Source organism: Oncorhynchus mykiss, chromosome 13, assembly GCF_057628025.1.
Source record: "Oncorhynchus mykiss isolate SJ-2025 chromosome 13, ASM5762802v1, whole genome shotgun sequence".
In the NCBI taxonomy this organism is placed as follows: domain Eukaryota; kingdom Metazoa; phylum Chordata; class Actinopteri; order Salmoniformes; family Salmonidae; genus Oncorhynchus; species Oncorhynchus mykiss.
The window spans coordinates 2,312,754-2,328,219 of record NC_143034.1 but is presented as its reverse complement, the minus strand read 5'-3'; the positions used below and the strand labels follow the sequence as shown (position 1 = coordinate 2,328,219).

The 15,466-nt window shown below is 42.5% G+C and overlaps 1 protein-coding gene across 1 annotated transcript; it reads left to right on the top strand.

The window, feature by feature from the left end:
- Positions 1-4,101: 4,101 nt before the first annotated feature.
- LOC149978479 (uncharacterized) lies at positions 4,102-14,412 on the top strand. Its single transcript, XM_090194662.1, has 2 exons — positions 4,102-5,080; positions 10,978-14,412. Exons 1-2 carry the CDS (start codon positions 4,501-4,503, stop codon positions 13,038-13,040), a joined length of 2,643 nt encoding a protein of 880 aa, XP_090050788.1. The 5' UTR covers positions 4,102-4,500; the 3' UTR covers positions 13,041-14,412.
- The last annotated feature ends 1,054 nt before the right edge of the window (positions 14,413-15,466 follow it).

The window sequence follows — 15,466 nt, the reverse complement described above, 5'->3', positions numbered from 1 at the left end:
TCGTTTCATCCGTAATTTCGGTCAGGTGGCAGCTCCTCTCACAGCCCTTACTTCTGTCAAGACGTGCTTTAAGTGGTCCGTTTCCGCCCAGGGAGCTTTTGATCTCCTCAAGAATCGTTTTACATCCGCACCTATCCTTGTTACACCTGACGTCACTAGACAGTTCGTTGTCGAGGTTGACGCGTCAGAGGTGGGCGTGGGAGCCATTCTTTCTCAGCGCTCCCTCTCTGACGACAAGGTCCACCCTTGCGCGTATTTTTCTCATCGCCTGTCGCCGTCGGAACGTAACTATGATGTGGGAAACCGCGAACTGCTCGCCATCCGCTTAGCCCTAGGCGAATGGCGACAGTGGTTGGAGGGGGCGACCGTTCCTTTTGTCGTTTGGACTGACCATAGGAACCTTGAGTACATCCGTTCTGCCAAACGACTTAATGCGCGTCAGGCGCGCTGGGCGCTGTTTTTCGCTCGTTTCGAGTTCGTGATTTCTTATCGTCCGGGCTCTAAGAACACCAAGCCTGATGCTTTATCTCGTCTCTTCAGTTCTTCAGTAGCCTCCACTGACCCCGAGGGGATTCTCCCTGAGGGGCGTGTTGTCGGGTTGACTGTCTGGGGAATTGAGAGGCAGGTAAAGCAAGCACTCACTCAAACTCTGTCGCCGCGCGCTTGTCCTAGGAACCTTCTTTTCGTTCCCGTTGCTACTCGTCTGGCCGTTCTTCAGTGGGCTCACTCTGCCAAGTTAGCCGGCCATCCTGGCGTTCGGGGTACGCTTGCTTCCATTCGCCAGCGTTTTTGGTGGCCCACCCGGGAGCATGACACGCGTCGCTTCGTGGCTGCTTGTTCGGTCTGCGCGCAGACTAAGTCTGGTAACTCCCCTCCTGCCGGCCGTCTCAGGCCGCTTCCCATTCCCTCTCGACCGTGGTCTCACATCGCCTTAGATTTTGTCACCGGACTGCCTTCGTCAGCGGGGAAGACTGTTATTCTTACGGTTGTCGACAGGTTCTCTAAGGCGGCTCATTTTATTCCCCTTGCTAAGCTTCCTTCTGCTAAAGAGACGGCACAAATCATCATCGAGAATGTTTTCAGAATTCATGGCCTTCCGTCAGACGTCGTTTCGGACAGAGGTCCGCAATTCACGTCTCAATTTTGGAGGGAGTTTTGCCGTTTGATTGGGGCTTCCGTCAGTCTCTCTTCCGGCTTTCACCCCCAGTCTAACGGTCAAGCAGAACGGGCCAATCAGACTATTGGTCGCATCTTACGCAGTCTTTCTTTTCGCAACCCTGCGTCTTGGTCAGAACAGCTCCCCTGGGCAGAATACGCCCACAACTCGCTTCCTTCGTCTGCGACCGGGCTATCTCCTTTTCAGAGTAGCCTCGGGTACCAGCCTCCGCTGTTCTCATCTCAGTTCGCCGAGTCCAGCGTCCCCTCCGCTCAGGCTTTTGTCCAACGTTGTGAGCGCACCTGGAAGAGGGTCAGGTCTGCACTTTGCCGTTATAGGGCGCAGACTGTGAGAGCTGCTAATAAGCGTAGAACTAAGAGTCCTAGATATTGTCGCGGTCAGAGAGTTTGGCTCTCCACTCAGAACCTTCCCCTTAAGACCGCTTCTCGCAAGTTGACCCCGCGGTTCATTGGTCCGTTCCGTATTTCTCGGATCATTAATCCTGTCGCAGTGCGACTTCTTCTTCCGCGATATCTTCGTCGCGTCCACCCGGTCTTCGATGTCTCCTGTGTCAAGCCCGTTCTTTGCACCCCCGCTCGTCTCCCCCCCCCCCCATCCTTGTCGAGGGCGCACCCATCTACAGGGTCCGTAGGATTTTGGACATGCGTCCTCGGGGCCGTGGTCATCAGTACCTAGTAGATTGGGAGGGGTACGGTCCTGAGGAGAGGAGTTGGGTTCCCTCTCGGGACGTGCTGGACCGTGCGCTGATCGATGATTTCCTCCGTTGCCGCCAGGTTTCCTCCTTGAGTGCGCCAGGAGGCGCTCGGTGAGTGGGGGGGTACTGTCATGTATTGTCATGTTGTGTCTTGTTTCTGTCCTTTCCCTTCACCCTGTCTCCCTCTGCTGGTCGTTATTAGGTTACCTTTTCTCCCCCCCTTTCCCCCAGCTGTTCCTTGTCTCCTCCTAACTACCTCGTCACCCCTTTTCCCACCTGTTCCCTTTTTCCCTCTGATTAGTCCTCTATATCTCTCTCTGTTTTTGTTCCTGTCTTTGTCGGATTCTCGTTTGTGTTTCTCATGCCTGAACCAGACTATCGTCGTGGTTGCTGCAACCTTGTCCTGTCCTGTCGGAATCTGCCTGTCCATCTGAGCCTACATGTGTTTCGTCATTAAAGAAACTCTGTTTTGTTAATTCGCTTTTGGGTCCTCATTCACGCACCCCTAACAGGTGCACAGGGAGAAACCCCATTAATACACTTTGAAGTCTTTAACTGTATCAAAGTCTGTGGCCTGTGATGTTGGGATAAATGATAGTCCCTTATTATACAAGAGACTAAATTCAAAAATTCTACAACACAACGGCAGAGTCATGTCTTAAGTGTAAAACTAACAATGACTCAATAATCCTTCTGGGAATGTTATGACGTCATAAAGTTATGGGAGGAGTTAGAAAGTTGGCTGTCAGAAGTACAGTTATACAATGTAAAATTACTTTTAATCCGTCTGTCTGTATATTTCAAGACATGGCATATGAGGATGCAGTGAGATACCCGATGGTTGGATGATACTTTTCTAATCAGTCATCTTAAATATTATACTTAAAACCTGGAAATCAACCAATCCTCTGTTGTTAATTCAATAGAAAGGTAAAATGCTTTATTATCTAAAAGTTGAAAGTGAGTGTGCAACGGAGAGAAAAAAAATGGTGCTGATGCGGGTGCTGGAGACGGGTGTGTGTTCGAGTGGGTCTGGGCACGTTTGATGGAGTTAATGGAGATGGAGGTGTGTTCGAGTGGGTCTGGACAGGTTTGATGGAGTTAATGGCGATGGAGGTGTGTTCGAGTGGGTCTGGACAGGTTTGATGGAGTTAATGGAGATGGGGGTGTGTTCTCGTGGGTATAGGCAGGTTTGATGTAGTTAATGGAGATGGGGGTGTGTTCTAGTGGGTCTGGGCAAGTGTGATGTCGTTAATGGAGATGGAGGTGTGTTCTAGTGGGTCTGGGCAGGTTTGATGTAGTTAATGGAGATGGGGGTGTGTTCTAGTGGGTCTGGGCAGGTGTGATGGAGTTAATGGAGATGGAGGTGTGTTCTAGTGGGTCTGGGCAGGTTTGATGTAGTTAATGGAGATGGAGGTGTGTTCTAGTGGGTCTGGGCAAGTGTGATGTCGTTAATGGAGATGGAGGTGTGTTTAACGTTTGCAAGCTTGAGCTTGATATCGACCTAGTGTGACCTTCCTGGTCCTGTCGTCTCTCAAGTCAGTGAGTCAACACAGGAAGGTGCAATGGATGGATAGTTAATTTATTTACAAAGCTGCAATGATGGGACACACACAGTCTGGATGAATGATCAGTAGTCGACAGGGTAAAAATAGCACTCCTAAAAGAAGATGCATTTTCCAGTTAGATACCAACTTGAAAGAGGGATCTTTAGCATAAAACCCACATGGAAAACAGAGATTTGGCAAATAACATATAAAGAAAGGCTGACTTGACACCAAACCAACAACAGTAGTTACTAAAACATAAATTGCTAATGTGTGATTTAAAACGTGGATTTAATGATGTAATGTCAATTTTATACATTTCTATCCCAGGACCACTCAATTTTCAAATTCTCCATAAATCTGCTGTGGATTACCCAGAATCCTATACCTTTATCACACGAGCGGGGCAGCGGTCTAAGGCACTGTTCTTAAATGAATTGCCTAGTTAAATAGCGGATACAAATATTTTACACATGTAACTTCGTTACACCGTTACACTGGCAAACAAACTCAGTAGCACAGAGAAGATCATCCATATGACGTTGAGAAATACTGCATTGTGTGTAGTTTGGAAGAGTCACAAAATAAGTTAATAAATATGTAATAACGCAAAAACATAACTGTTTGTTCTTATAGGTAAACATATCGTGATTACAATTAGCTTACTACGTCTTTAACCACACTGTATTGTTACACTGGTGAGTTAAAACTCATGCTTCGTACACTTTAACTTGTTGTCTGAAGATAAAATATACATTTTACTCAACTGCGTTACCCACTCCAGTCGGCAGATGGCGGTCTGGGAATTTATGGTTATGCTGCTGGTGTGACGTATAATGTAGTGGACGGAACGCTTCTTTCATCAGCAGCAACAGTTAGTCAGACACCTCGGTAGCTTGCTAGACAAATAGCCGAACCAATAAAGATCTTTAGACGCTTTAGTGTATATTAGCCACTGTGTTTTAAACCCACTTCTGTCGTCTAGTTAGTTATCCGATTTAATTTCATATTTATGGTGTTGTTGTTATTAGTCAGCTAGCGGGCTGGTTAAGTTAGCATTAGCCTAGCTAACATCCCCGACCATGCAGTCACCAAGCTACTCTCCTTCTAATGAAGATAAGGATATCACAGTAAATCAAGAAGTAGAGAGTGGGGCCGTTACTGTGAAAGAAGAGGAGGACACGTTCAGAGTGAAAGACGAGGAAGATATCACAGTAAATCAAGAAGTAGGGAGTGGGGCCGTTACTGTGAAAGAAGAAGAGGACGCGTTCAGAGTGAAAGACGAGGAAGATATCACAGTAAATCAAGAAGTAGGGAGTGGGGCCGTTACTGTGAAAGAAGAGGAGGACGCGTTCAGAGTGAAAGACGAGGAAGATATCACAGTAAAACAAGAAGTAGAGAGTGGGGCCTTTGCTGTGAAAGAAGAGGAGGACGCGTTCAGAGTGAAAGAGGAGGTCACAGTAAAAGGAGAGGAAGATGCAGTTTATGGCGTGAAAGAGGAGGGGGAGGAGATTACTTTTACATCGAAAAAGGAGGAGGAAGAAGAGGAGGAACCTGGATATCTGGGCCCGGTTTCCCAAACGCATCTTAAGGCATCCAATGGTTCTAACGATGAATTTAGCCGTAAGATGGTTTTGAGAAACCGTTCCCTGATTAACACTGGTAAGTACTGTCTTAACAACAGAGGCACAAACTCTGCAGTTGAACTGATGTTTGGTGTTAAGGTGGAAATCTGCAATTGTTACATCCATATTGTGACTTTTAAATTATTTATTTACAGCCATTGATTCTTTAAGAATATAACACATGCCTCATGAGCTGAGTTCAACTGTTGTACCCCATCAGAACCCTAAATAAGCTTTTTTTACTATAATGTTTAGAAACAATGTAAATCAACACTGTATAGCAGTTAAGAACTAATTATTATTTTCAATAACGGACTAGGAACAGTGGGTTAATTGACAGATTTGTACCATGTCAGCTCGGGGATATGAACTTGCAACCTACTAGTCCAACGCTCTAACCACTAGGCTAGCCTGCCGCCTCAACATGGTTAAAACTATAATGTTGATATCATGGATGGTCAGTCCTTGCATCCATAGGTCTGTCTGTAGTTACATTTCTCCAACCCCATAATCTTTTATTACCAAAATAGTGGTGGAATGACAGATTTGTTATTGTTTGTACTGCAAATTACTGGGTTTTGTGTTTTTTTTAAACAGCAACAAAATGGCTGCCCAGAGACTTGGTTAACCGCTGAGGGATGGGGGAAGGAGAAGTGTAACCACTCTCAAATTCATAGAGAACAATATTGTAGAAACCTTAACCCAACACCTAGCGACCTCGTCAAGAAGTTCAGACATCTTGGCGTAACAGTTAAAAGGTGTTAACTTGACAGTCGCTGGACCCAGTTCAGCGAGTTCAGCTCAGGGCCTCTCCCTGAATTCACTACACTATGAATACAAGGACTGGCCATCCATGAGGTCATAATGATAATTTAACCAGTTTTCTAGGCTATATAGTATATTCTCTCATTTTGTCTGTCACAGTTGAAGTGTACCTATGATGAAAATTACAGGTCTCTCATATTTTTAAGTGGGAGAACTTGCGCAATTGGTGGCTGACTAAATACTTTTTTTGACCCACAGTATGTCATGCAACAACAACCAAAGTGCTTCTTCGTTCATTACAGGTATATTTGTTGTTAGGTGAAGTTGTGGGCCAATATGGATAACAGTGTACAAACCCTCATTGTCAGGTTGATGGAAAAGCCAAAAAGCATTTTACTGGTTGAAGTGTTTTTTGATTTGCAATGACGACACAAACATTATATTAAGCAGGACATTCAAACGATCCTTACAATTAACACCCAAAGTACTGTGAAATGCTCTCATAAGCAACCTGGAAATGGAGGTTACTTCCCTGAGTTTTCCCCCATTCACATTCAGAATACATTGTGAAAAACTAAAATCTTTCCCCACCATTTTTGCTCCTGGCAGATATACTACATCCATAACTAGTGGTTTCCTCATTACCAGATATACTACATCCATAACTAGTGGTTTCCTCATTACCAGATATACTACATCCATAACTAGTGGTTTCCTCATTACCAGATATACTACATCCATAACTAGTGGTTTCCTCATTACCAGATATACTACATCCATAACTAGCCGTTTCCTCATTACCAGATATACTACATCCATAACTAGTGGTTTCCTCATTACCAGATATACTACATCCATAACTAGTGGTTTCCTCATTACCAGATATACTACATCCATAACTAGTGGTTTCCTCATTACCAGATATACTCCATCCATAACTAGTGGTTTCCTCATTACCAGATATACTACATCCATAACTAGTGGTTTCCTCATTACCAGATATACTACATCCATAACTAGGGGTTTCCTCATTACCAGATATACTACATCCATAACTAGTGGTTTCCTCATTACCAGATATACTACATCCATAACTAGTGGTTTCCTCATTACCAGATATACTACATCCATAACTAGTGGTTTCCTCATTACCAGTGTCACGGTGCTGACTTTTGCCTAATACCTGCAGCAAATGCCTCTACCCAGTCTTCTGGCTGGGCAGAGTACTTTAGGATTTTAGTTACTGCGGTGTAACAAGGGCCTAGCCGTGCGGCCCTACCAACCCTTCTATTTCTTCGTAATGGCCCTTCGCGTGAGTTGGGTTTGTTCCTTCGTTCACGTTGTCACTCCCTTATTTTCCGGTCTAGAATGAGGTCTTGGATAGATATACTCCTATTTAAATATTCTGAGTGTTATGGATTCCTCCTATAATTCCTTACCTTCAAGTCTCTTTTACCTATGTACAGTGCCTTGCGAAAGTATTCGGCCCCCTTGAACTTTGCGACCTTTTGCCACATTTCAGGCTTCAAACATAAAGATATAAAACTGTATTTTTTTTGTGAAGAATCAACAACAAGTGGGACACAATCATGAAGTGGAACGACATTTACTGGATATTTCAAACTTTTTTAACAAATCAAAAACTGAAAAATTGGGCGTGCAAAATTATTCAGCCCCTTTACTTTCAGTGCAGCAAACTCTCTCCAGAAGTTCAGTGAGGATCTCTGAATGATCCAATGTTGACCTAAATTACTAATGATGATAAATACAATCCACCTGTGTGTAATCAAGTCTCCGTATAAATGCACCTGCACTGTGATAGTCTCAGAGGTCCGTTAAAAGCGCAGAGAGCATCATGAACAACGAGGAACACACCAGGCAGGTCTGAGATACTTTTGTGAAGAAGTTTAAAGCCGGATTTGGATACAAAAAGATTTCCCGAGCTTTAAACATCCCAAGGAGCACTGTGCAAGCGATAATATTGAAATGGATCAGACCACTGTATCAGACCACTGCAAATCTACCAAGACCTGGCCGTCCCTCTAAACTTTCAGCTCATACAAGGAGAAGACTGATCAGAGATGCAGCCAAGAGGCCCATGTTCACTCTGGATGAACTGCAGAGATCTACAGCTGAGGTGGGAGACTGTGTCCATAGGACAACAATCAGTCGTATATTGCACAAATCTGGCCTTTATGGAAGAGTGGCAAGAAGAAAGCCATTTCTTAAAGATATCCATAAAAAGTGTCGTTTAAAGTTTGCCACAAGCCACCTGGGAGACACACCAAACATGTGGAAGAAGGTGCTCTGGTCAGATTAAACCAAAATTGAACTTTTTGGCAACAATGCAAAACGTTATGTTTGGCGTAAAAGCAACACAGCTCATCACCCTGAACACACCATCCTCACTGTCAAACATGGTGGTGGCAGCATCATGGTTTGGCCTGCTTTTCTTCAGCATGGACAGGGAAGATGGTTAAAATTGATGGGAAGATGGATGGAGCCAAATACAGGACCATTCTGGAAGAAAACCTGATGGAGTCTGCAAAAGACCTGAGACTGGGACGGAGATTTGTCTTTCAACAAGACAATGATCCAAAACATAAAGAAAATCTACAATGGAATGGTTCAAAAATAAACATATCCAGGTGTTAGAATGGCCAAGTCAAAGTCCAGACCTGAATCCAATCGAGAATCTGTGGAAAGAACTGAAAACTGCTCTTCACAAATGCTCTCCATCCAACCTCACTGAGCTCGAGCTGTTTTGCAAGGAGGAATGGGAAAAAATGTCAGTCTCTCGATGTGCAAAACTGATAGAGACATACCCTAAGCGACTTACAGCTGTAATCGCAGCAAAAGGTGGCGCTACAAAGTATTAACTTAAGGGGGCTGAATAATTTTGCACGCCCAATTTTTCAGTTTTTGATTTGTTAAAAAAGTTTGAAATATCCAATAAATGTTGTTCCACTTCATGATTGTGTCCCACTTGTTGTTGATTCTTCACAAAAAAATACAGTTTTATATCTTTATGTTTGAAGCCTGAAATGTGGCAAAAGGTCGCAAAGTTCAAGGGGGCCGAATACTTTCGCAAGGCACTGTATATATCAATACCTAATAACTTCTTCTATTGATTATTATGCTCGTCAGCTAGTAGTCACTTGGAAACTAGTATTGTTATATATTTTGACTCTCCTAAAAATATATTATTGTCCACACAATGACATTTTTTAATTTTACCTTTATTTTACTAGGCAAGTCAGTTAAGAACAAATTCTTAATTTCAATGACGGCCTAGGAACAGATTTGTACCTTGTCAGCTCGGGGATTCGAACTTGCAACCTTTCAGGTTACTAGTCCAACGCTCTAACCACAAGGCTACCCTGCCGCCCCAAATATTCTTTAGTGCAATCACTTTAACCTATAACCAGGGTCACTTTCTGTTCAGTGAGAGTGTTAAAGGCGTTTGCTCTCCAGATCGTTAATCTGGCCTAGTTGTCAAAGTTTCAAGCTTTTATTAAATCACTGTTTTTTGTCTTATACACATTATTACAATTCAATGGTTCTACAGTTTCCTAATACATCAATAATGCTCAATCAATCCTTAATGCTTTACGCTATGCCAGATAATATTGCAAAACTTTAAATGCGTTAACACTTCTAACAATATTGACTAAATAGCAAAAATAGTTCAATTACCTTTAATGCTCCGCCCCTTGGTCACTTTCCTGTAATTGGTATTCTCACAGCACTAACGCTAGATTCCGAATTCCAATATCTCTATACACTTCCAACTCGGTGTCAATATATTGTAACCGGTACTTGGCTGTTTCCTTGTATTGCTAATCACATCTGTACCTGATGTCTCACTGTGTGACTGCCGCTTTGTCTGTGATCAAGAGGTGTCTAGACCCCTGTGTTTCGGAGACTCAGTTTCGGGTTCACAAAGTTCAACCAAGTAGCTTCAGATAGTGATCCAATAAGTACTTAGGCAAAATTATCCGGTTCTCAAATGTTGTTCTCGTCTAACAAGCGTATAGTGCAATAGTAAATTTACCTATGATGACTCTCCATATGAAGTCTGTCTCATATGTCAGTGAGGATCATGCCTCTCTGCTCTCTTTATATACCTTTTTACAGGGGAAGTTCGGAAGTTTCTGGAGCTGTGGCTAAACCACACTTTCACACTGACACTGCCCTGCTGCTTGCACCGGCCGCTTACTCAGGGACTGTAGATTGCTTACACTGAGTGCTAACTCGGGGACTGTAGATTGCTTACACTGAGTGCTTACTCGGGGACTGTAGATTGCTTACACTGAGTGCTTACACTGGGACTGTAGATTGCTTACACTGAGTGCTAACTCGGGGACTGTAGATTGCTTACACTGAGTGCTTACTCGGGGACTGTAGATTGCTTACACTGAGTGCTTACTCGGGGACTGTAGATTGCTTACACTGAGTGCTTACACTGGGACGGTAGATTGCTTATTACGTCATCTTAGACCTGTGTCTAAATGGAAGCTTCTTATTCTAAATCTAGGTCATGCACTACTAACTCCCATTCTGCTGCTTCCGTGTTACTGTTGGCTGATTCTACTTAATGATTCCAGCTGGTTGTTTCTACCACTTGAGGCGGCGTAGGTGGCATGTCAAGCGTCAGCTGGGAGAAGTCTATGATAGGTATCTCCTCTGCTTCCCCCTGTTGTCCAGTTTCTGCAGGTGTGGTCCATGGTTCCATGAGGTCCCGTGAATGCCCTGTGTTGCTGTCCCCATTGCTTGATGGAGTGGGCAGATTCTTTTAATTCATCTTGTCACACCAGATATACGACATCCATAACTAGTGGTTTCCTCATTAGCATGGAGGAGTTTATGCAATCAAATTGCTATAGAAAACACAAAGGGGCCTGTATTGTAGACCAAAAGTCTTCTACCACACTGCTTAGAGTTTCAACAACATGAATAACTTATTTCTAGTCTACAATCTTAGATGCTACTACTAATGTGAAAACAAGACAACATATGACTTCTTGCTCATTTTAAGACAATTTTAACATTCATTACAGACGTCAATTGTTGTACAACATCATGGCTATGCTGTTGGCATCAACCTTTACCCTGGATTATCGCTGTTGTGGGCCTTTAATCATCTGTCTGACTTTGTTGTTCACACAGGAGAGAGACGTGACTATCGTGGATCCTCTGGGGAGCCTCAACAACCTCATGATGCTGAGGAGACAGAGAAGAGTCTCTCCAGATCAGAACACCTCAATAAACACCCACAGAGACCCACAGGGAAGATAACTCACTGCTGCTCTGACTGTGGGAAGAGATTCACATCATCAGGCATTAAAATTCATCAGAGAACACACACAGGAGAGAAATCTTACAGCTGTGATCAATGTGGGAAGAGATTTGCTACATCTGGCAAACTGACTCTACACCAGAGAACACACACAGGAGAGAAACCTTATAGCTGTGCTCAATGTGGGAAGAGATTTACTAAATCTGGAGATCTGACAGTGCACAAGAGAATACACACAGGAGAGAAACCTTATAGCTGTGATCAATGTGGGAAGAGATTTGCTACATCTGGCAAACTGACTTCACACCAGAGAACACACACAGGAGAGAAACCTTATAGCTGTGATCAATGTGGGAAGAGATTTACTTCATCTGGAGATCTGACAGTGCACAAGAGAATACACACAGGAGAGAAACCTTATAGCTGTGATCAATGTGGGAACAGTTTTGTTCAAACTTGCCATCTGACTCTACACCAGAGAACACACACAGGAGAGAAACCTTATAGCTGTGATCAATGCGGGAAGAGTTTTACTTCATCTGGCAGTCTGACTCTACACCAGAGAACACACACAGGAGAGAAACCTTATAGCTGTGATCAATGTGGGAAGAGATTTACTTCATCTGGAGATCTGACAGTGCACAAGAGAATACACACGGGAGAGAAACCTTATAGCTGTGACCAATGTGGGAAGAGATTTGCTACATCTGTCAAACTGACTCTACACCAGAGAACACACACAGGAGAGAAACCTTATAGCTGTGATCAATGTGGAAAGAGATTTACTTCATCTGGAGATCTGACAGTGCACAAGAGAATACACACGGGAGAGAAACCTTATAGCTGTGATCAATGTGGGAAGAGATTTGCTACATCTAGGAGCCTGACTCTACACCAGAGAACACACACAGGAGAGAAACCTTTTAGCTGTGCTCAATGTGGGAAGAGTTTTACTGCATCTAGCTCTCTGACTTCACACCAGAGAACACACACAGGAGAGAAACCTTATAGCTGTGCTCAATGTGGGAAGAGATTTACTAAATCTGGCAAACTGACTCTACACCAGAGAACACACACAGGAGAGAAACCTTTTAGCTGTGATAAATGTGGGAAGAGATTTACTTCATCTGGAGACCTGACAGTGCATAAGAGAATACACACAGGAGAGAAACCTTATAGCTGTGATCATTGTGGGAAGAGTTTTGTTCAAACTTGCCATCTGACTCTACACCAGAGAACACATACAGGAGAGAAACCTTATAGCTGTGATCAATGCGGGAAGAGTTTTACTTCATCTGGCAGTCTGACTCTACACCAGAGAACACACACAGGAGAGAAACCTTATAGCTGTGATCAATGTGGGAAGAGATTTACTTCATCTGGAGATCTGACAGTGCACAAGAGAATACACACGGGAGAGAAACCTTATAGCTGTGATCAATGTGGGAAGAGATTTGCTACATCTGTCAAACTGACTCTACACCAGAGAACACACACAGGAGAGAAACCTTATAGCTGTGATCAATGTGGGAAGAGATTTACTTCATCTGGAGATCTGACAGAGCACAAGATAATACACACGGGAGAGAAACCTTATAACTGTGATCAGTGTGGGAAGAGATTTACTAAATCTGGCAAACTGACTCTACACCAGAGAACACACACAGGAGAGAAACCTTTTAGCTGTGCTCAATGTGGGAAGAGTTTTACTACATCTAGCCAGCTGACTTTGCACCAGAGAACACACACAGGACAGAATCCTTATAGCTGTACTCAATGTGGGAAGAGTTTTACTCAGTCAAACAGCCTGGTATCACATCAGAGAACACACACAGGAGAGAAATCTCATAGCTGTGATCAATGTGACAAGAGATACTCTGATAAAAGATCTCTGATTAAACATCAGAAAATACATGAAGGAGTTGTTTCATGATATCAATGAAATAATGTCACAATGTAGAATGTTTTAACATGGTAGTAGGAGTGTTCTAATGATGTCACAATGTAGAATGTTTTAACATTGTAGTAGGAGTGTTCTAATGATGTCACAATGTAGAATGTTTTAACATGGTAGTAGGAGTATCTTAATGATGTCACAATGTAGAATGTTTTAACATGGTAGTAGGAGTGTTCTAATGATGTCACAATGTAGAATGTTTTAACATTGTAGTAGGAGTGTTCTAATGATGTCACAATGTAGAATGTTGTAACATTGTAGTAGGAGTGTTCTAATGATGTCACAATGTAGAATGTTTTAACAGTTTATAAGGAGCTTGTTTTAAAAAGTAAAATGATTATTGTTGCACGTTTGTTTAAATTTTGTTTTTCAATTTATCAAACTGTTAATGCATATTGGTTATTGATTTGGACACCCCAAAATGTCATTAAAAAGATGCCCGAAGTCCAATATATGTTCGGTTGAAAGTGAAAGTTGAGATGTCTGTTAATGCATATTGGTTATTGATTTGGACACCCCAAAATGTCATTAAAAAGATGCCCGAAGTCCAATATATGTTCGGTTGAAAGTGAAAGTTGAGATGTCTGTTAATGCATATTGGTTATTGATTTGGACACCCCAAAATGTCATTAAAAAGATGCCCGAAGTCCAATATATGTTCGGTTGAAAGTGAAAGTTAAGATGTCTTTTACAGGTCGTTTTTTTTTCAATGACTTGAAAACAACTTAATTTCAACTTGCAGCCTGGACGCAGTATAATAAATGAGTTTATAATCAATTTATTAACAATCTGACATCACTCCAGTATTTCTTGACAACATTCAAGTGCTAATTGTCTTTATTCCACTGCTGAAGAAGCATGTCTCAAATCACCTCATATTTCAAACATTCAGCCTGACAAAAGATACATGTTTTATTATTCCATGCCTCACCATTAAGTGAAGTATTGCCAATACATATTAACAAAGGGGTGTACATTTGGTTTTGATATTTCATATTTACAATTATGTAACATTTAGTAATCATAGTTATTCATGCAACCAACTGACAGTTGGAGGTGTGATGTAGTTAATGGAGATGGATGTGTGTTCTAGTGGGTCTGGGCAGGTGTGATGTAGTTAATGGAGATGGAGGTGTGTTCTAGTGGGTCTGGGCAGGTGTGATGTAGTTAATGGAGATGGAGGTGTGTTCTAGTGGGTCTGGGCAGGTGTGATGTAGTTAATGGAGATGAAGGTGTGTTCTAGTGGGTCTGGGCAGGTGTGATTTACTTCATGTTTGTATGATGTTTTCGTTTGTATGTTTTGTAATTTTTTATAAAAAGTTAAATAAAATATTTTTCCCAATGCAAAGTTACACCTTACTGTTCTATATTTGGAGTTATTACATTAAACCAATCAGAATTCAGAAGAATGCCAAAGTCAGGTGTGACGTAATATGCAGGACCAGCCTATTCCCTATGATGTCAACTACAACATAAATAACTTCAAATGTAGAACTTTAAGTTAGAAATCATTTGCGCTCATGACTTGGGTGATTAAAGTAAACCACAGTTTTGGAAATACATAATGCCATCTAACCAAATATCAAAGAATGTTAGCTACATGCAGTTATCTTAGCCAGCCAGCTAACGTTTGCTATTTAGCCAACTAGCTATTAGCCTAAACAGCATAACCAACCAGCACGGTTATGGTCAGCAGAGACCAACTACCGGAGACCAATTATAACCCATCTAACAGTAAGCCAAGGTGGAAAAAGTTACAAAACTTCCGTAGTCTAATTCACAGAAAACATGCTGAAAAGTAGTGATGGGGAAACAAAGCTTCCTGAAGCATTGGCTCTTTCCAGACAATTGTATCAACAACAAAAAAAAGGCCAACCAGCACCGAGACCATTTTGAACCAAACTAACAAAACCTAAACGTGTTTGCAGATCAAAAGATCAGAGACATAGAGAATGATGGGAGAAAATTCATCTTCAAAAGTCATTGATCAATGCTGATAAAGGGACACACTGCTTAAATAATAATGAGTCGTTATTTATGATGTAAGTTGATTTGAAGATCAGTCAGTTGGCAGTCGCCTGCAGTGTCAAACAAGCACAATACCAAACCAATCAGGTGGTTGTTCGATGAAACGAAGCCTCAGACGTCATTGATCACGTGCTGCTGATAAAGTGATACAGGCATCAGCACACTGCTTTGAAGTTTACTGCTGAGCGATTTGGACACGTGCCTCGTAGCTCCGGTATCAAACGTAACATCCCTACCGAAAAGTTGACAAAACATAAAGGAGCAACCATGTTAATTTCCTCTGTTGTTTTGTGCCCACGGCAAGAAGGCACCAGAGCCTACCCTGCTATCGGGTTCCCACTAGATAACACAACCACACAGTTCATGAAAAGCAT